Below are 21,329 nucleotides of genomic sequence, written 5' to 3'. Positions count from 1 at the left end.
TCAGCTATCTGAGGGTGTTTTGTTCTTTGCTGCGTAATGCCCACTATCAACTATCTAAGGGTTCTTTATGCCCACTATCAGCTATCTAATGGTTCGTTATGCCCACTATCAGCTATCTGAGTGTTCTTTATGCCCACTATCAGCTATCTGAGGGTTCTTTATGCCCACTATCAGCTATCTGAGGGTTCTTTATGCTCACTATCAGCTATCTGAGGGTTCTTTATGCCCCCACTATCAGCTATCTAATGGTTGTTTGCTGGTCATAGTGTGCTTCATTTCTTCTTCCGTCTATAAATTTTTTCATTCTCGTTTTGGTATTTTCTTACTTATTTTAGTGAGTTTCTGACTCTTTGCTGAATTTTCTAATTTCTTTTTGTTTGGAATTCATATAATTCGATTGATTTTACATCTCCAGCGCTAGACTTTACATCTCCAGCGCTTGACTTTACATCTCCAGCGCTGGACTTTACATCTTCAGCGCTGGACTTTACATCTCCAGCGCTAGACTTTACATCTTCAGCGCTTGACTTTACATCTCCAGCGCTAGACTTTAGATCTCCAGCGCTGGACTTTACATCTCCAGCGCTAGATTTTACATCTTCAGCGCTGGACTTTACATCTCCAGCGCTAGACTTTACATCTCTAGCGATAGACTTTACATCTCCAGCGCTAGACTTTACACATCTTCAGCGCAGGACTTTAAAAGACACTTCATAATCTGTGTGAGACCAACAGGGCTCCGTAGTTTTGCATGTGTTTAGTCTTATCGTCCTATTAACTGCGCCACATCAAACACTGCGGTCAGTCATTTAACCTTTATGTAGATAATGCACTCTTTCATCTTCATCAAGTCACATTGTAACTTAATTTAATTAACGAAATATTCATTACATTTTTGAAATTCGGGTTATGAATATCGAACTATCTTTTCGTATTTCGTTATTTTCGATTTAGATTTGAAGTGAAAAATTTCATGAATCGTTTTTTTTTCATTCTGGAAAATGAATATAGAATTATAATAGACTTAGCTAGCGACGGGTTACGATCCAGCCCCTCCTCTCCATCCCTGTGGAGGGAATGGACCAAATCGTAACCCTAGACTAGTGAATATCAATAGACGTACGTTAGTAGATATATTATTAAGAAGATGTGGTATGAGTGCCAATGAGACAACTCCAAGTCAAAATTTATAAAAAAAAGTTAGTCCCGTTTTTCTTCAATTCGAGGTCTACGTGCTGGGTTGAACATATCCCTTATTGCATAGAGATATCATGAATGAAGGTATTATATTCAAGAAAAGAAATGAAACATCGTGCGAGGATATGACCGTACGTGTGCACGCTGCTAATGTATGATATCATCGTACATTGTACCGTGATAAGAGATCGGCAGATGATATTGATCACTTATAATATTTCTGGTTATCTTGCACTAAGTGCACTGGTTTATTATTCAAATATATGTGTTAATGGTGTAACATTTTTTGTTATACGAACATCACAGTTATCTTCTAATCAAACAGTCCCATAGCTCATGTTAGAACGATGACATTGCTTCTTTGTTTATATTTATTTTCTTTTTCTCAATGCAATATGCTAGACTCTACATGAACTCGCACAATAGATCAATGTTAAGTACTATCAAGCTATCAATTAAAATCAGGCGCAGTACACTTTTGATGAAATAAAAATTTCTATAATTGAAGAAAGCACAAATTTTGAAAAATGAGGTCACTAAATGTAAACCCTAGTACTTAAGTTACGAAAAAGGAAAATTTTACAAGTTTTATTATTTCAACTAGTTTTCCCGTATTTCTCATGCGATTAATACCCCTGGTCGAATTAGTAATTCCTTTATATAGTGGTGTTCCCTAAATATTCCCCCTTACTGAACATAGAGTATGATCCCTAATGAACACCCCCACAACCTTCGACCTAGACCACTTAATTTCCCGCCAAATATCTGAATCAACGCAATGATTTCTCAATTACCACAAGAAGATTCTTCTTGTAACAATAACAATCAAATTAGCATTACAGATCTGTTGATCTGAACTATTGGCAATAATACGACAATTCTAAATAATACCAGATATTTTCAGCATGAACACTTGTCATTGCCCTAGTTACCGACGGAAACATATTAACAATAAATGCCCATCTCCGGGAATTTCGTTTCTGGCAAGGCAACAAAATGAACAAGGTGTTTTTGAAGACGGAATGTAAGGCATCTCCTTTCTTCAAGGAATAAAATGATTATGGAAAATAATAACAAACTGAGTCATGATTGTCGTTTGATATGGTTGAGCTTATAATTTTGCCATTTGGTATAGGACTTTTCGTTTTGAATTTTCATTGGAGTTCGGTAATTTTCCAGTTGTGCTTTCTCCTGTGTTTACTCTTTGTTGTTATTATTTTCACATATTATATAAGTTATTTTGAAAAAGAATTAAACAGAAACACAATAAAACTATATTTTGACGTTTTCGCAGCCAAAATGCATAATATATATGCCTACTTTGAATGCATTGTAACCGTTCAGATTTTGTTTGTATTTCACACTTAATCCCCTCGATACCTCGTTGTTTGGTGCTCGCCTTCATTGCGATCCATGGTCGGCTAAAATTGGTATTTGCTGATTGTCTGCAGAGCATTCAGAGCAAGGAATACAGCAAGCTCAAAATGGAGCCGACATGACAAAATGTAGCACATTTAAACGAGAAAACCAACGGCCTGGTTTATGTACAAACAATAAACGAAAAACAATACAATAAACATCAACAAATGACAACTGAATTATACAGGCTACAGATTTGTTAAGGTAAACAAGAAAGATAAAAAGCATCATTTTCTTATTATACGTCATAGCAAATAAAATGAAGCAGCGCAATGTGTAAGTCAAATGGTAGAAATACCTCAATTAAAGCCTTTATCCATTCAATGGAAAAAAAACTACTTTGAAATAGTAATGGATTATGTCGCAGATTTTTCCAAAAATCCATAATAGCCGTAAAATAAATCAGCTTGATAACTAAGTTTTGGATTAAAGACCAGGCATTGCGGTCATAAAACAATCGGGTACTATTACTGATATGAGACTCGGAATTCAACCAATCAAAATACTGGATTTGGGTTTTTTTAACACAAATTTTGTACTCCAAGAACCGAGTAAAGTTTTTGATCGATCAAGAGCCAAACACTTTAGATATGTTTTGTTGTCAGATTGTGTTGTAATGTCGCTGTTGTCTCCTCGACGTTTATCCTACATTTCATACATCTCTTTTATTTAAAAAAAATGTTAAAGGATTTCTAAAACTTCGCTTTCAGTGTCAATTAACTTAATAATTTGTAAAACCACTCGAGAATTATTGCTTTAGTGGAAATGGAACAGTCATGGCCTATGGGAAGGATTCGCCATCATTAATCGTACATGACATCTTTAATTTTATAAAATTGTATGTATGTAAGTGTTTTTCAGTTGATCTTATCCGATGAAATTTTTTAATGTCCACTTAAACACTCAAAATTGAACAACAGTGAAAATGTAAATATTTAATATTGAAAATAAACAATGCATAACAATAAAAAAGAAATAAAAAAAATGTAAATCAAATTGAAGAAATTTTCCTCTAACCACCGGGTTGCTCTCTATTAAGCAACGAAATGATACTAGTTTCAGCCTCTTTCACTGCTACATTTTGTATCTAGTTTCATCCTCGTGGCTGAAATAAAATTAAGGGAAATGATTTCATAGAATACCAAAAATGCAGACAATGTCATAACTTATATTTTTAAGAATTATCCAATAAAATAAATCTATTACATGATAATATGGTCTACTTCCGAATTTTCGTGGGTTTCGTTGGTACAGGTGAACAACGAATTCAAATGTTGAACGAATTACACATTTTCTGTAAACTTTGTATGCAGAGATTGGCAAAACCACGAAATCAAATATCCACGAAAATGCAAGTTTTCCTCAATCCACGAAAATAAATGAATCCACAGTACGTCATTGTATTTTTGCAAATTTTTTTTCAAGATATTGCTTCAAATATATACATTGTTAGTCTTGTATGTTTTTTAATTTTAGTTCATTTATATGTTTTGGAGTTTAGTGTGACGTCCATTTTCATTGAACTAGTACACAATTTTATTTAGGGGCCAGCTGAGGACCACCTCCGGGTGCGGGATTTTCTCGATGCGTTGAAGACCCATTGGTGGCCTTCGGCTGTTGTGTGCTCTTTGGTCGGGTTGTTGTCTCTTTGACATATTCCCCATTTCCATTCTCAATTTTATCATGTAATAATAATATTTTTTTTTACAGCAAGGATTAGAACATATATCAACTGTCACTGCTTTAATATTGAGATTTAAAAAGGAGCTGAAATCACCATTTATTATTTTGACATTTAAAACAGAGCAGATCTTTATGTTTGAACATCACCGCAAAGGTTAACATTTAAATAAATTTTTCAAAAAATAGAAAGTTCTGGATATGGGAATGGGGAAAATTTATGTCAGTAATATTCAACGATCTGAAAAAGAAAGTCTTGTGCGTTTTTTTTTTTTTTGTATGTGTTGAAATTCTTCTTTCTAAGACAGCATAACTAATTTTCAATGTACACCTGCTTGGAACTATAAAATGTCCTTAGTTACGTGTAGAATGTTGTTAAACATTACAAAGATAAAGATTACAATTACACAACAGGTTACTACAAACATGATTTAGAATTGTTGTAAAGGACTAGACCTAGACTGGTAGGGACATTCTATTTTCAAAATTTCTCATATCTATTTTGAAATTCATCCCTTTCAACTTGACATTTCTCACTTCCAAGTTGACAATAAAAGTTTCATAGTTCCAAGTTAACATTTGTCAGGTCCAATTTAAACATGACACTTTTTCTTTTCCCAGTTGACATTTCTCAGTTCAAACTACGAAGTGAGAAATGTATAATTGGAACTGTCAAGTTTTAAATGAGAAATTTTAACAACGGTCTTTCGCATTTTATAGAAAAAATAAAACAATTGATTTATTTGCTGTTCATTGGTCAACTAACTCGAGGTTAAAAGCAAATTTACTGTGCTGATGACTTGTGAATAAGGTGTTTCCACAATATACAGATCTCACATTCTCAGACTACAGAGAGATAATTGTTTAAAATAATAACAGATTATTGTTCGATTTACTAAGTCTTTAGTTTTCCATGTTGTGTTTTGTATACTGTTGTTTGTCTTTTTAGTCTTTTTCTTTTTTGGCCATGGCGCTGACATTTTGTTTTCTACTTATGAGTTTGAATTCCCTTTGGTATCTGTCGCATCTCTTTTACAGTGGACATTTTTTTAGAATATTTGCAGATCATCAGATTCAAGGGAAATACGTTTTTATTCAAATACCTTCGATTGCATAAAATGACTACTTTAGTCTAGTATTTAAGACTACACACAAAGAGTATAATTACACATGACATATACTTACGGCTCTACAGATTGCAGGGTCTTCATCACTACCATCTTCACAGTCTAAGTCATTGTCACATCTATAGGCTATAGGGATACAGCGATTGTGTGAATTGTCATTGCATAAATGGTGATGTTCATCACATCTCTCTGTCGCTGTAGGAATAAAAACGTCACATGTCTATCATTCGTAAATATATGTACAGCTGGAAATACTTGCAATATGTCATGTCCTTTTGGTTAAATGCCTCATTTTCATATACCCTGGATATCTGTTTATTTATCTCAAAAATCACTTAGGTCAATGATTTTCAATTTTATTTAAGTGTTGATGCATCTTTTTTGGAGACAGGACAATATTTTAAGCCCTCTCCTTTCTGTCCGAAATCCGTAACTATTTTACCCTCTATTTTTTCAATTAAAATTTGTCAGTGACCGCTGTTGATAGTAAACTAGGAGTTGACAGTAAATAGCAAATACATGTTATTTCTAGTATATTTATGTTAACACAACTTACAGAAAAACGCGAAAATAATCGATTATGGGAAAAAAGGGGAAGGGCTAAAAAGGTATGCTATCCCCGAGTACCTATGGTCGCAAAAAGTGACTAGTCGGTCATTGGTTCTTATCTCCAGACAATCGTGAACACATCTATCTAAATGCATGTCTTTATCATTCAAGGTTTGACTAATACAGTAACTGGTTTGAATTACTTGGCAGATATACTTCACTTTTCTGAGTATCTGTAATGTTCCGTATTTTTATGGAAGTTTTTATTTGTTCACCCTGTTGTTGGTCAACTGTGACGTTATTGTTGTACGTGAGGTAATTTCAAAATATCAGTTTTGTAAGAAAAAAGATCAAACAGCGAGAGGACTGCACGACTCGACAATCTGGGATACTCTTGGTTAGAATAGTCTTTGTGTGACTGTCTCGGACACTTGTTAGAAAGCTGAATGTTTACTCATTGTTTTGATTTTTCATTGAATTTCTTAATAATGAAAGCTTTTGCTTTGACATGTCTTTGTTCCTCAGTGTGGTCATGATTTTTCATAACAAAAATAAATTGTTTTATAACATTAATGCTAATTATGATTGCTTACGACAGTTCTTTTCATCCCGTCTATTTTTACAGTCTGGTTCGCCATCACATCTCCAAACGTCTGGAATACATTCGCCTCTCCGACACTGGAATTCATCTTCGTCACAGGCTACTTCAACGAAAAGGTTACTAAATCACTATCAAGATTTCTAATTTAATTCTTTATTCATTAAAGAGGAATGCCAAAAGTAAAAAAAAAATATTTACATTTACCACAATTTAACAGAATTTTTTAAATACATGAAACAAAACAAGGCAAATCCTGATACATTAACCAACTCATGTGCTAATTACCCTCCCGAAAATACTCTCATGAGTCTATGTGCATTCCATATGTTAAAAAACTATATAATAAAGACATATCACTTTATATGAAATCAAACAAATTTTTCATTTCCTTAAAATACTTTATTTAAGATGTACGGGAAATTGAGACATATTGGCAAATTTTGAATTTTTACCCGAATTATAAATGCGACGAACATTTATAACGAAAACAAAAAAATCCTTTGGAATTTAATCTCCACAATTTCTCTTGTTTTTTTTTTTTTAATTTTGTTTTTATGTTTGTCCTTCTATGTCTTCTAGTTTAATAAAACATGTTAGTTTGCAATATTAAATAAAAAAATGTCGTCAATGGAAATGTGTATGGTACTGAATAACATTTCATCTTATGGATATATGTAAAATTGTTGACAGTATATCTTTCATATTCAAATACGTTATATTTCAAAAACTTTCTAGTTTTGATCCTATGAGCGAAACAATTCAGGTAAAAGTGGCCATACCTAATTATTCTCTGGTAACAATGCAATGTACCTATATAAATGAACTCGTACCGTAAAATAAAATTGATAAATCTATTAATCTTGAAAAAGTTAGGGTCGAGTTAATGATTATTTTCTAATGAATGTATATATGATTTGTGTTATTTGTCCTTGTCTCTGTCAGGATTCTGTCTTTTCAAATCTTTTGACCAATGATTTGCAAATGATCAGATCTTTTTCTTGCCTTTCATCTGCAACAATTCATTTAAACAACTCTTTAAACTCTTTCAAAGTCACTTCATGATCAAGGTATATACTCATGGTACTCATGAATAAATCATATTAGGTCCGACAATAATATTAGCAAACCCACAGATGAATCTAAAAACAAATGCAGAGCCTGTAAGAATCTCAGTAAAAAATACTATAAAAATGAACTTCAGCAAAGATATATATGACTATAAGATATCTTCTCTTGATCAAAATAGTAAACTTCTTTTGTTTAAGCATATTAAAACTGAATATCAACAAGACTTTTAGTTGACATACCCTAATCTTGATAGAAGAAAACTAATATGCAAATTTAGAATTAGTTATTTTTCCCTCGCTATTAAAACTGGAAGATATAAAAATATTCCACGGCCCCATAAACTTTGTAATAAGTGCAGAGTTATGGATGATGAATCCAATTTCTTTTTATTATGTAGAATAAATAATGATTTAAGATATGTCTTTTTTTGAAGATTTAAAAACACAATACAAAGATTTTTTTGATAAAAAAATGAACTATATTCTAAATCCAACTACTAGTCAGCAAGTGAAATCTTTAGGCTCCTTTATAAAACAGTCTATGGAACTAGTACAGGGGGAACTTGAGGGCATTTGTTGTGTTGTGTGTTTAAAATTTTGTTTTATTTATGCAAATGTAAATGTCATCTTTATATTGTTGTTTATACATGTAATTGTTATGCCTTTGGCCCTCTTATGGGTATAATGTGTGCTAAATAAGGTTATTTAAAGGGTCTGTAGGTGATTTGTTACAATGCAGAATTTTTGCTCAATTTCTAGTGGCAATCCATAAATTAAATGACAACTCTCATTGTGTTTGCTTTAGTAATTCAGTATAAAATAGGTTTTTTTTGTGGAACACCTTTATATGCGAAGTCATACTTCTGTTAAAAATCTCCAAAAGAAAACGCTTTATAATTTTAGAATTTCAAACTCCTTGATTTAAAAGGTTAGAAAATCTGAAAGAGAAAACAAATGGAACAACTCCTTCAACGAAATGAAAGTGTGATATTAATCTAGGTATCGGTAAAACTTCCATCAGAAATTGTTTCTGCCAGGGTTCATAAACGTGCAGTGAGCGTGATACCCTATACTATAGTCATCGGATTTAACGCTCCTTCAGGTTGGACGTTGCTGTGTATTTATACATCCAAAAACAGCAAACAGAAACCCGTATTTCTATATCCGAGTTAACCTATGAAGTTGAATAAAAAGAAACGTGTGGGGAAAGTCAATGAGACAACAATCCAACGACAATCATTTCCAAAAGACATCTATAGAGGTCAACATACAGTCTTCAACAATAGACAGATGTCTGTATGTCAATCTCTAAATCTCCATGAAAATGGTGTGAATGAATTTGACCAGAGGCTGTCAACGATCTAGATCTAGAAATTGTCATATCAAGGTGCAGAGGAGCAAATCAGGGCTGTTTACCACTAAGTATTATGACTCGAAGAGAATATGTTAATCCGAATAATATCAAATATATCTATCAAGCGGATGGTGTTTCGTTGAATTGGGTCACTATGAAGTTTATCAATGAATTGAGATTCAAATCAGAAAAGAAAAGTAAATTTGAAATAAAACTGACATCGTTTCTCCCCATTGGAACACTTACAAATTAACATTAAACTTAATCTGCAAAAAAACTAACATGAATATATTTGTAGGGAAAAAAATTTGTTTTAACAGTTTCATTACATGCATGTCCACTAAGTGTATTTACGGTTACTGTTATTAATGAAAATAAATTGTAACAACTAAAGCAAACGCATTATCATCCGGATTGGTAATATCAATAAGTATAGAAGAGAAGAAACACAAATTGTCAACGGTAACGAATCAGATCTCAAATGAATGCAGCTTAAATATGAAATAAAAAAATGTGGGGTATACGTCAATCATCTTGACAGCAACCTTGAAACTTTCAACACGTCACTCAGGCGCAACATCGCCCGATCACGTAGTGAATAGATCGAACAAATACCAAAATATGCCATAAGGGGAGAAACACTTAGATACGACCTCAGACAACGAAATTAAAATAACACTACAAATGTATATAATATCAATGCCTCCGATGTGGTATGATTGCCTTAAAGACAACTACCCAACACATTCCAAAACGACATGGATTTAAGCAATTATAGGTTACCATATGACCTTTACCAATATATATATAAGCAAAACCCATACCGTATAGTCAGCTATAAAAGGCTTCGACATGACAAAATGTGAAACAATTCAAACAAAAATAAACAGAAACAAAAAAACAACGGCCTGATTTATGACAAAACAATAATCGAAAACAGATATAAAATAGACAGCAACCAACGACAACCATGCACTGAATTAGGGGCTCCTGACTTGGAACAGGAACATACAGAATGTGGATGGGTTAAACATGTTTCTGAGCGTTCAACCCTCCCCTAACCTGATTTAATAAGCTAGAAACTCCACAAGAAAAAACTAATGGAACAATAACATCAACGAAATGAAAATATGATGTTAATCTGGGTATTAAAACTTCTGTCAGAAATTGTCATATCAAGGTCCAGAAAAGCAAATCAGTTGCTGTTAACCTCTAAAAATTATTACTTATAAGAGAATATGTAATATTTTAATATGCAAATGACTTCAAATACATATATCAAGCGGACTGTGTTTCGTAGGGCCACTATTGATATTAGCAATGAATTATAACAGAAAAGAAGTAAATTTGAACAACCCCCCCCCCCCCCTTACACACGCCGCTCCACCCCAATTGGAACACAAATAAATAAATAAATATTATACTTGATCCGCTGACAAAAAAATGCGTTTTCGTAGGGACAAAGTATTATTTTATAAAATAATTTCCTTACATGTCCAATAAGTGTATTTACGGTTAATGTTATCACCGAACAGAATTGTAACAACGTACTACAGCAAACACATTAGAATCCGGATGTGGTAATATCAATATGTATAGAAAAAAAGGAACACAAATACGTCAATCTTGACAGCCAATACGTCAGGCTCAACAATGCCTGATCACGTTGTGAATAAATTAAACAGAGATTACCAAATATATAATAATAAAGGGAGAAACACTTAGATACAACCTCAGGCAAAGAAGTGAAAATAACACTACAAATGTATATAATACCAATGCATCCAAAGCGCTTTTTGGATTTACTTTTATCAATTCCAAACTTTGTAAATCCTACTAGAGATGGGATCATGGTCTTTTAATTGTTTTTAAATTTACCAACGGAAAACGTAAGAAAGGTATGTTATAAACTCGAGTCACGTCAGTGCATAAGCACCGCGTGCTGAGCTGATGATACCATCGGGGACTAGCAATAAACCAGAAGCGGTATCGACCCAGTGCTATAGAAAAATAAAATAACACTTTATAATTGCGATGCGTTCGAAGCGCTTTTCTAAATTTACCTTCATGAGGAACACCAAATAGACAATATACATGTTCCCGACTTTAAACCTTCTATGATACTCAGATTCTGAATTCAGAAAAAAAAAACGTAACTCAAACTCGAGAAACCTTCCAGGATAAAAAAAAACTCGTATTCAAAATAAGAAAAGGGAACAATTTTAGCTTATGAAGTATCATTTGAAATGAAGTTGAAGAAATTAGAAAGTCCTACCTTTACTTCTTTGAGAAGTGACACATGTAACAGTGAAAACTATCACAAATGATATCACAACCAACATTCCTGATGTTTTCTGGGACAACATCTTAAGACTGTGAAGAATCCGCGGATACGTGTTTTAAACTAAACCTGAGTGGATTTTTGCAATTACATTAATTATTCTTTATTTATACTATCACTGAGGGTCCATAGGTCGAGATCAAAGTGAAAACATCATTCGAACGAGGGAAATGACCTCTTGAACATTTAAAACCATTTCATAAATTGTTACACGTTCTTGTATGTAATCTGGTACAAAAAGATAACTTATTCAAGATTGAACGAAAGGTTAGCGTAAACTTGAGATAAATGTAGATAATTGGTTTTATTTTTTATCAATTAAGTAAGTATAAACCGCTTATTGTATGTAACATTAAATTGTCGTCATATTTCAAAAGAGACTTACTATATTTTATGACCACGGTTCTTTAACGGACTTGAACTTTGAGTTTAAGTGTAGATATTCTGTTATGTTGGGCATTATCAAAAAGAACAAAAGGAAAGCATTCTTTCAAAGTTTTCAGGTCTTTAGTTACACGTATAGGCAAAAAAAAAAAAACAACAAAAAAAAAAAAAAAAAAAAAAAAAAAAGGAATTGCACAACCATTAATTATCATTATAACTAATGCAATTAAAGATTTCAAACTTATTACAATTGAAGGAATATAACACAAAACTAAAATTTAGGCATTCCAATTATTTACATTTAAAAAAGGTTAAAAAATAAGAATAGCAAAACTGTTTAAATATCTATCTGAATCAAACATACAAATAGACTATTGAAACGATACATTTTTCTTCCATTTCATTGGTTTTGATTATCATAAAAGAGGGTCTGAATGGGTGTCCTTCATTTCAGTATTCTTTAATTTTTAAGACCATTTTTCTCTGTTCCTTATACTTTTAGCCCATTATTCTCTATTCTTTATATTTTAGCACTATACATATTCTCTATTATTCATTTTTTTTGGTTTATTTTTCTCTATTTTTTGTATTTTTTCCGATTATTGTCTATTCTGTAACCCCCATCTACACCCTTTTTTGTTTCGATAGTTTCTCGTGATTATCAACTATATATAGTGTAGTACTGTAAAAATATTATTTATTATGATTGAGTTGTGCCGCTTTGTCTGACGAACGTCACTTTTTACAACTACATCTACAATATGATAATAGAGGTAAATGGTTAAAAATCACACAATTTCAAAATAGCGGTAGCCTCAACCTGCTCCAACATATGTTTACATCACTGAAAATAATGTTAGTACATGATACAACATTTGAAATGAAGAATGCTTCTTTTTGCGAGCAACATAGCAAATTTAAAGCAAACCAACGTTCATCAGTTCAAAAGGGTAAAATACATTTGTTTTATTAATCAGAAATTTCTTTTCCTCTTATGTAACATCATCGAATTAGACTTTTGATCAATTTGTACTGACACGAGCAATACAACGGGTACCAAATGTGAAGCAGATCTTCTTACCCTTAATTCTGAACACCTGAGATCACGCCAGGTTTTTTTGTGGGGTTTGTGCTGCTCAATCATAAATTGTATATGTTAAATTTTGTATACTGTTATTTGTCTTTTCGTTATTTTCCGTTTATTCTTGCCGTGACGTTGTCAGTTTATTTTCGACTTATGAGTTTGAATATTCCTTTGATATCTTCCATCTCTTTTCTATAGAACAAAAATATCTATAAATAGACCTCAATTTTAATAAACAACAACAACACCGGCTTTCAATTATACAAATTCCAACAGGGAGAAAGCATCAGGTGATCTTGTTTTTATACAGAGACATCTGTATTTTTTTTTTAATTAAAGGCAATAGTTTACAAAATCTTACAAAACGTGTGGTATTTTGTAGGATAATCGTGGTACCGCTGCTATCGAGTTCCCACGAGGCATCATCTGATCAGTAGCCCCTGCTTCGGAGCCGACAATTGTTTATGTACATTTATATTTTGATATAACTGTTTATTTATAACGTAATTTTATTTTAAATGATTTTTAAAGACAAGGTTTAAAAAATATACATTTAGACGATTCATTGTTTTTTTTACATTTAGACCATTGACGCTGTTTTTTTCAATTTTGACCTAAATTGCTTCTTGATATTTTCTGTAACATTGAGTATGGTTTTCTCAGAGGTGTAAATATATTCATGCGAAGGCAAGAATAGTTCACAGTTCAAACTTACAAGGAATTGTCCATGTGGATATAAACTGTTAAAAGGAGAAAATAAAATTTAACACAAATGCAAGGGTACTGTGACACATAACTTGGAATGAACTCTTCAGTCTTTCTAATTCTGAATATATCATTGTAGTTTTATCGAATATCTATTGACATGTGTTGGCACCGTTATCATGTTGAAGGGACATTTTACGATGTGACCAGACTCAAGCTAGCAAACAATAAGGTGTATCAACCTAGCTAATTAAAAAGGGAGAGGAGGAGGTAAAAGGAATTTTGAAAATCCTAGAAGAGATACCCTGTAGTCAAGAAATAAAAATTATGTTGTCTTGAGTAAATAAATAAATAAATATTCAATTTTGTCTTTGTGAAAATGTATTTCGTCTTCCTACTGGAAATGATTGTCATCAGATTACAAAGGATGTTTCATGTTAATGCAAGTCTTCAGTTTTAAGGCATGATCAATTTGGCGCGTATTTCTTATTGTTCGCTGGCTTATTGTTTGCTAGCATGATACATCTTATTGTTCCCTGGCTTATTGTTCGCTAGCTTGAGTCTGGTTACGATGTGCTATGGTATGAAGCCTTACTACTATTACTTAATTTCAAAGTTCTCCAGTACTTGAACTGCTAAAAAGCCGATCATATAATATTCAACAAGTATTTGATTAAAAAAAATCCAGGCATTTTTATTAGCAATTTTATTATGTATTCACAGAATACGCAAGTCGTGAATTAGGATACAGCGCATGCCTTAGGGAAAACAGGGGGAAATAAAAGTTGTCCCTTTTCCTACAGAAAATTGGTATCCGACTTCTAATACTATTCAGCATCATGGTCTATTTTCATAACAATGCCGACCCTTTGGGAGCAAACGCATATCACATTATAAAATGTGTTAATAATAGTTTGTAAAGATTTCATTGCGGGGGGAATTTAATTCATTTTATAAGAAAATCTTTTGTTCATGTTATCACAAATACGGGGAATACGGTTTTGATTTTTGTTACACACTAGCTCATTCACCATTATTGACATTAACTATTTATGCACGATAACAAATTATTTTTATCATAGATAAATTTATCTAATGACCTGCAATTTTCCCTATCAATACAATAAATCGACACTGCAATGTAAATGATAGAAATGAAGTCCTTTGATTAAACTGATTCTCACAATTGATTTCATGTAAAATCATAATATTCATCAAATTAGAATATTATCCTTTTCTCAACAGTTTCTTTAAGTAAATGAAAACCATTCCAAATAATTATAATTATAAGTGAATAATACACTTGTAAAGTTTGCTCACTTCTTTTTTCGAGTAGAGAAAGCAATGCAATATATTCGGCTAGCTTCACGAATCAATTTCAATTTGTGTGGTATCATCATTACAATGTTTTATATCAAACAACTGGACAAAACTTGTGACATATTTTATGATATTAATTAGTGTAAATATTTCCTATAAGCAATAACATATATTACCTATTATGTTTTACATGACATTTTTTTCTAAATGCATGTACATATAGTCATTATTGTATGTAATTAGAACATATTATGATGCTTGTTTACTATAAATACAAACTACATCAAAATGCTCTACCTAAATATAACCATTTTGAATTATGAATAGAAGTATATGTTTTATTCTTACTTGCATTTTTATTGCATGTGTTTTCGGTAAGTTTAGTATTTATTTTTATGTATCATAATTTTAAGTCTTTATATTAATCTTATTTGATAAAAAAACAACAATATAGTGCTAGTTTTATTACAATTATGCCAAAAATGCTGTAAAGGTAAATTTATAAACTGTACATGCATATAAAGTCTCGCTCGTAAATTTTTTGATTGGTGCATACATCGCAAATGTTTTAATTCTCTCATATGTTGTTCTGTGAATCTTATTATATGTTTGTAGGTGGTGCGACTCTAATGAAATATTGAATTCGAATCTGAATCTTAATCCGAATCTGCATATAGATATCGCTGAATTTTTCAGAAATATATTTTTTTTAACAAGAACGCTACCTTCAGATGTCATAATGAAATATAATAACATCATATAATTCCAAAACATTGCATCAATTTAGTTTCAGTTTGAGTTTCGTGATTATAACTATAAGACTTCAAATTTGAGTTATTTTTTTAATTTATGAAAAGTCCTAATTAATGCCTTTTTATAGATCATCACGTACATGTATATCAAATGCAAAAATAATCACTTGGGGAAAAAAAGCAAATATATCATATATGGAATATCGGGACAAGAAAAACAGTTGGTTGACTTTAATGCCCATTAGCAAATAAAACTGTTATCATGTATGTCTTTTCCGCGACTACATAACAAATTGCATAGACATATTCGTCAAAACTACATAATTTTGCTCTGCTCCATATGATCTTGCACGGGCTTTAAAACACTAATAATCTGACTCCATTGATGGATAAGATTTTTTTTTTCGTCTGGACATAGCTCAGGAAAAATGTCAGGTTTGTACAAGCGCACGCAAACTTTGCTTAACACCACAACATGTTGTGTCTGTACCAATTCAGGCTATTTGGACTGTCCATGTGTTGTTCGTTATTGTTTTTCTTTGTTTGTACGTCTGTTTTCGGGATGTTGGAGGTTGGTGCGGTCTGTTGCACTGTCAAATATTTTAGGTAATTTCAGCTTTCCTTTTTACATATGAATACATCGTTAATCGAAATATGTATTGTTAATGATAATGATACAAAGACATATCAAGTAACTTTTATGACTAGATTGAAGTTCACAATGAAATATATAACAATCATAACAATATTTCAGGACAAGAACCGAAAATTATTGACATTTGCTCCTTACCAATTCAAACCGGGAATTGTAAAGCAAGGTTCACCAGACATTACTACAATGGCTTGACTACACATTGTGAAAAATTCACGTACGGTGGATGTGGAGGGAACCAGAATAATTTTGAGACTATTTTCGAGTGTCGTAAAACTTGTAAGTACTCAGTTTGCAAATATGTTCTTTTTTTTAACATGTATCTAAGGATAACCAATTAAGATGATCTTCACCAGTCAGTTCATGATGCAACTTTTTAAATTGTTAATATTTTCGAAACTTTCTGTATGTGTTCTTCAATTACATCCCAATTTAAACAGTATAGTCAGTATAATTGATACATCATTATGATCACTAAGTATAATAGAAATGTTCATTATTAAGTTATCATAAGAAGTCTGAACATCTTATAATGCATGTCATTGTCTATTGTTTTGATCATTTATTTAGATAATCAGTTGTTTGAAATGTTTTGGTAAAGTAACATGCCTTATTGTAGTTTTTCTATAACCATGATATTTCATCGATAAAATTTACATGTCTTATAAATAAAAGTTGCATGTCTTATAAATAAAAGTTGCATGTCTTATAAATAAAAGTTGCATGTCTCATCGATAAAAGTTGCATGTCTCAACGATAAACGTTCCATATCTTATCGAGACATCGATAAGCGTTGCATGTCTCGTCGATATCATATTATGTCAAGATGTATTTCCTCAAAAGTTCTGTTTCTTTTCTTCAGGTGGCCAAACGATGCCTTTAGAAAAGATAGGCGTAGGAGTTCCTCTGATGAAGAAACTAATGACATAAAAAATGGTGGAAATATCCTGATACTTTTAAAAATTATTTTAAAACCGCAAAATGACTATGTGAAGTAAATCAGTTTCATGAAGTTTTTTTATTTCAAAAGGAGATTGTTTGTTGTCATTATTGCAACATGGCAAACCAATAAAGGATATGCATCATTTTACGGAATGTATGTGTATGATTTGCGCATATTCAATGTATTGCTAAATCGCAACTGCGATGATTACAAGGCGCAGATGTACGCTCATGCATGATTCACTTATCATTTTTCAGAATTCAATAAATACAAATGTACTACTGAAAAAGTTCATTGTTAACTATTCAATTATAGATATAAATAATGAATGGTGATATTGTTTGTCGTTTATTTCAAAACTTAAGTTTAAGGTTTGAATAATATAAAACGGAAAACAAATAATGGACGTACTTCAGCGCGGTATATGGATTTGGTATTGCATATGCTGTAACAATCATGTCTTAGTAAGATAAACAAACTCATAAACGGCAAAATAGAGACCATCTAGTCAAGGCAATTTATAAATAAATTATACTAAAAAGATGTACAGGATGATAAACTGTATGGCTTTGCTTCAAACAGAGATTGTCGCTTATCCTTTTTTTTATTGTTTTTTTTTGTCATAGACGTATTTGATATAAAAATAAATTAATTAGAGAAGCACCTGCAGGCTATTAATGTATTATCAGAGTTTTACAAAAGCAAAGCACACGCATTTTTTCTTTTATCCGCCATATTGTTAACGAAAAATAACCCGATTAAATTTAACGTCAGTTACACTGAAGCTTAAAAAGTTGATATAAAAATAAGAAGATATATTATGTTCACCAATGTCCGAGACAACTTTCCACCAGAGACCAAATGAAGTGAAAGTTCAACAATTACAATATACTGTTCATTGGAGAGATTATTTGTGGAAGTATTATTCGACCTCCTGGAATTATTAAACAAACTGATATTTCACACCCAGCTTATTGCAGTATTATAATTTATAAAGCTAACAAGTTAAGGAATCGTCTTTTGTTTATTTTTTTAACTTGATACACATACTGATAAAGTTTATAATTTTAGGGTTGTTGTTAAATTGTTGGGTCTGTTTTAGTGGTATTTACATTATAATTGCTTAATTATTATATAGTTTGAAACGAGGCTTAAATATTAATGCGTATCTGTCTCTTATTTTTGTCTACAATGAAATTCTACACAAATAAATAAAGTCAATGTTCCCTGAATTTCTTTCACTACAGGTCAAAATTCGAAAATTGATGACACCAGTGATTAAATTAATAAATAGATAACATTATTTTATTTAAAGTGGTTGACTTCATTAATCATAACTAATCTTCCGTTCAATATCTAACAAATTTAAACGCTTAAACAGTATAGTACAGGATGTCAATACATCTTCTAATTTTGCTCTTGCAGATTTCTTAAGTAATTTCTTAATATAAAAATAAGGAGATGTGGTATGATTGCCAATGAGACAACTATCCACCAAAGTTCATATTAAGTTGGTCATTTTCAATTTCATTAAAAAGGATCTTAATATTAGAGTCCAAATATGGCCCTTACCGAACTTAATCCTTAAACAATTTACAGTGTCTAATCTTTCACCAGAAATAAGACACAAGGCTCTCCGAAACCCTTCGCGGATTTTTATATAGAAAAGGCGCTGTGTCCACTTGTTTCCGGCTGTATCCTCTTGTTTCTTTGATTAACACTGTATCCACTTGAGTCCCGCTTGAAGCCACCCGTTTCATTATTTTTTACATAGACATTGTCGTGTGTCTACTTGTGTCCGCCTGCATCCCCTATTTATTTAATTTTTATACAGTTTGTAATAATACTGTGTTATGTTGTGTCCACTTATGTCCGCCTATATCCCCTGTTTCTTCAATTAACACTGTATTCCCTTGTGTTTGCCGTTTCTTTATTTTTTTGTATATAGAAATTGCATTGTGTCCACTTGTGTCCGATTGTATCCCTTGTTTCTTTAATTTTTGTACAATAATAACGCTTTGTCCAGTAGTATAGAATGGAGAATGGTGACGGGGAATGTGTCAAAGAGACAACAACCCGACCAAATAGCAGAAAACAGCCGAAGGCCAACAATGGGTCTTCCACGCAGCGAGAAAATCCCGAACCATGGGGCGGGCTTCAGCTGGCCCCTAAACAATAATTTGTCAGATGTTAGAATAGGTAACAGAAAAAACTTAGCAACATATGACAATGATAAACACAAATTAACAAGCAGTTACTGACAAGTCAGCTCCAGACTTCAATTAAACTGATTGAAAGATTATGTCATCATCATATGAAAATCAACCCTAATCCCTCCAATTAGGGGTTTTGTATCATGCCAACATAAATTATACGAGAAAACATAACCCGTATCATGTTAACAACTGGTCTAAACACGATAAATGTGTTTATTTCCGATGCAACGACCCTATGAGTGAATCAATACAAATTCCAAAAAAATGTCTCCACTTGGGTCCACCTGTATTCCACTGTTTCTTCAATTAACGCTATTTCCGTGTGTTTCCGCCTGTAGCTCCAGTTTCTTCAATTTTGAGATAGAAATTGCATTGTGTCCAATTGTGTCCGCCTAAACCTCCTGTTTCTTTAAATTTATATAGGTACAGCAAAATGAAAACAACACGTTATAAATTTTATGCGTCCGAAGAGCTTTTCTGGATTTACCTTCATCAGGAACGCTCAAAGCCGAATATTTGAAAGCCAGTGATGTATAAGAACCGAAACAGTTAAAGGGCTATATGACAAAAAAGGACCTAAAAAAAATAGCCAAATCCATCTAAGGTCAACTTTGCCTGAGGGAGTTGAAACCTTAGTTTCTTATAATTTCAAAATTTATTGACGGACAATTTTAGAAAGATTTGTTATAAATCATGTCGGTACCGAAGTACTGACTACTGAGCTGATGATTATATAAATATAAGGAGATGTTGTATGACTGCCAATGAGACAACTATCCAATATCAACCGTACAATGCCAAAATATAGGTATCGACAGATTGTAGTACCGTGAACGTACATATGTGTTTAACAATGATATTTAGTATGGTTTACTGAAAACAAAATCAATATTTATACCAATAGAAACAATATTCAAAGATTTGAATACAGTGTTGAATAGGTAACCTTTTAGAATAAGTTTATTTAAAGAATTGATAAATTTACTCGGATTGTATCTAAATTTCCTGGCTCGGTTAACAACATCACCGTAAAATTTAGGATGTGCTATTCCGTTTGAAATAAGTTTTCGACAAGTACAGCCAAACTTGCAAACCAAATCTTTGTATCTATGGAAGAATTTAGTAAAGGTTTTAAGTAATTTGTGGTAACGAAACCCCCGACTTAATAATTTACTAGTAATACATAGATTACGCTCATTGAAATCCAAAACGTCACTACAGACACGCGCATATCGAACGAGTTAGGATATATAAACACCGTAAGACGGTGCCAAAGGAACATCACCGTCCAAAAAAAAGGAATTTACCAATAGGGAATGAAAAATCATCCCTTTTGTCGTAAATTTTTGTGTAGAGTTTCTGGTGTAAACCTGAAATGTCCAAATCAAGGAAGGACACTTATTGTTGTTAATATTTGACTTATTTAAGGTAAGTTCCTTTGGGTAAATATCGGCAGTATATTTAGAAAGTTCTTGATTATTTAACGAGATTTATCATCCAGATAACAGTTAGTGTTGTTGAAGTTATCAATAAAATGTAATTTAGACGGGTCTTTATTGAGTTTGGCCATAAACTGTGATTCATAACAGTACAGGAACAAGTCTGCTATTTAAGGGGCACAATTGGTGCCCATAGAAATACCTACAATCTGTCGATAAACTTTATTGCCGAAACGTACATAAATGTTGTCAAGGAGAAAATTTATGGCTTTAATCATCTCATCACACCTTCAGTAAGTATATCTAGCATATTTACCTTTCTCATTTGAGAAAAAGGCTTTATATAAATAAATAAATTTGCAACCAGATTTATCAAACGACTATTTAATTATATATGAAAACTGGAATGGGAACCCTTTTTTTGATATCAATAGGTAGTAATTGACCAATTGTGATATATCAATGGGTCATAATTTTTCAGTTTGTTGTGCAATGATCT

The 21,329-nt window shown here is 32.1% G+C and overlaps 1 protein-coding gene and 1 long non-coding RNA gene across 3 annotated transcripts; one reads left to right on the top strand and one right to left on the bottom strand.

The window, feature by feature from the left end:
• Positions 1 to 3,536: 3,536 nt before the first annotated feature.
• LOC127708326 (very low-density lipoprotein receptor-like) lies at positions 3,537 to 11,433 on the bottom strand. 2 transcript variants are annotated; one of them, XM_052213180.1, is made up of 4 exons: positions 11,270 to 11,433; positions 6,566 to 6,676; positions 5,482 to 5,618; positions 3,537 to 3,721 (listed from the first exon to the last, which is right to left on the bottom strand). In XM_052213180.1, the coding sequence occupies exons 1-4, from the start codon at positions 11,358 to 11,360 to the stop codon at positions 3,710 to 3,712; spliced, it is 351 nt and encodes a 116-aa protein (XP_052069140.1). In that variant the 5' UTR covers positions 11,361 to 11,433; the 3' UTR covers positions 3,537 to 3,709. The 2 variants fall into 2 exon arrangements, with proteins under 2 accessions (XP_052069140.1, XP_052069141.1); XM_052213181.1 differs by having other exon boundaries at positions 6,566 to 6,673; positions 11,270 to 11,432.
• A 3,679-nt stretch (positions 11,434 to 15,112) lies between these two features.
• Positions 15,113 to 17,512, top strand: LOC127707691 (uncharacterized). The gene is made up of 3 exons (XR_007984985.1): positions 15,113 to 15,202; positions 16,335 to 16,511; positions 17,095 to 17,512. It is a non-coding gene; the product is annotated as an uncharacterized LOC127707691 (long non-coding RNA).
• Positions 17,513 to 21,329: the final 3,817 nt, after the last annotated feature.

Source organism: Mytilus californianus, unplaced genomic scaffold, assembly GCF_021869535.1.
Source record: "Mytilus californianus isolate M0D057914Y unplaced genomic scaffold, xbMytCali1.0.p SCAF_7, whole genome shotgun sequence".
NCBI classification, from domain to species: domain Eukaryota; kingdom Metazoa; phylum Mollusca; class Bivalvia; order Mytilida; family Mytilidae; genus Mytilus; species Mytilus californianus.
The sequence above is the reverse complement of the archived record's forward strand: the minus strand, read 5'-3'. Positions and strand labels throughout refer to the sequence as shown.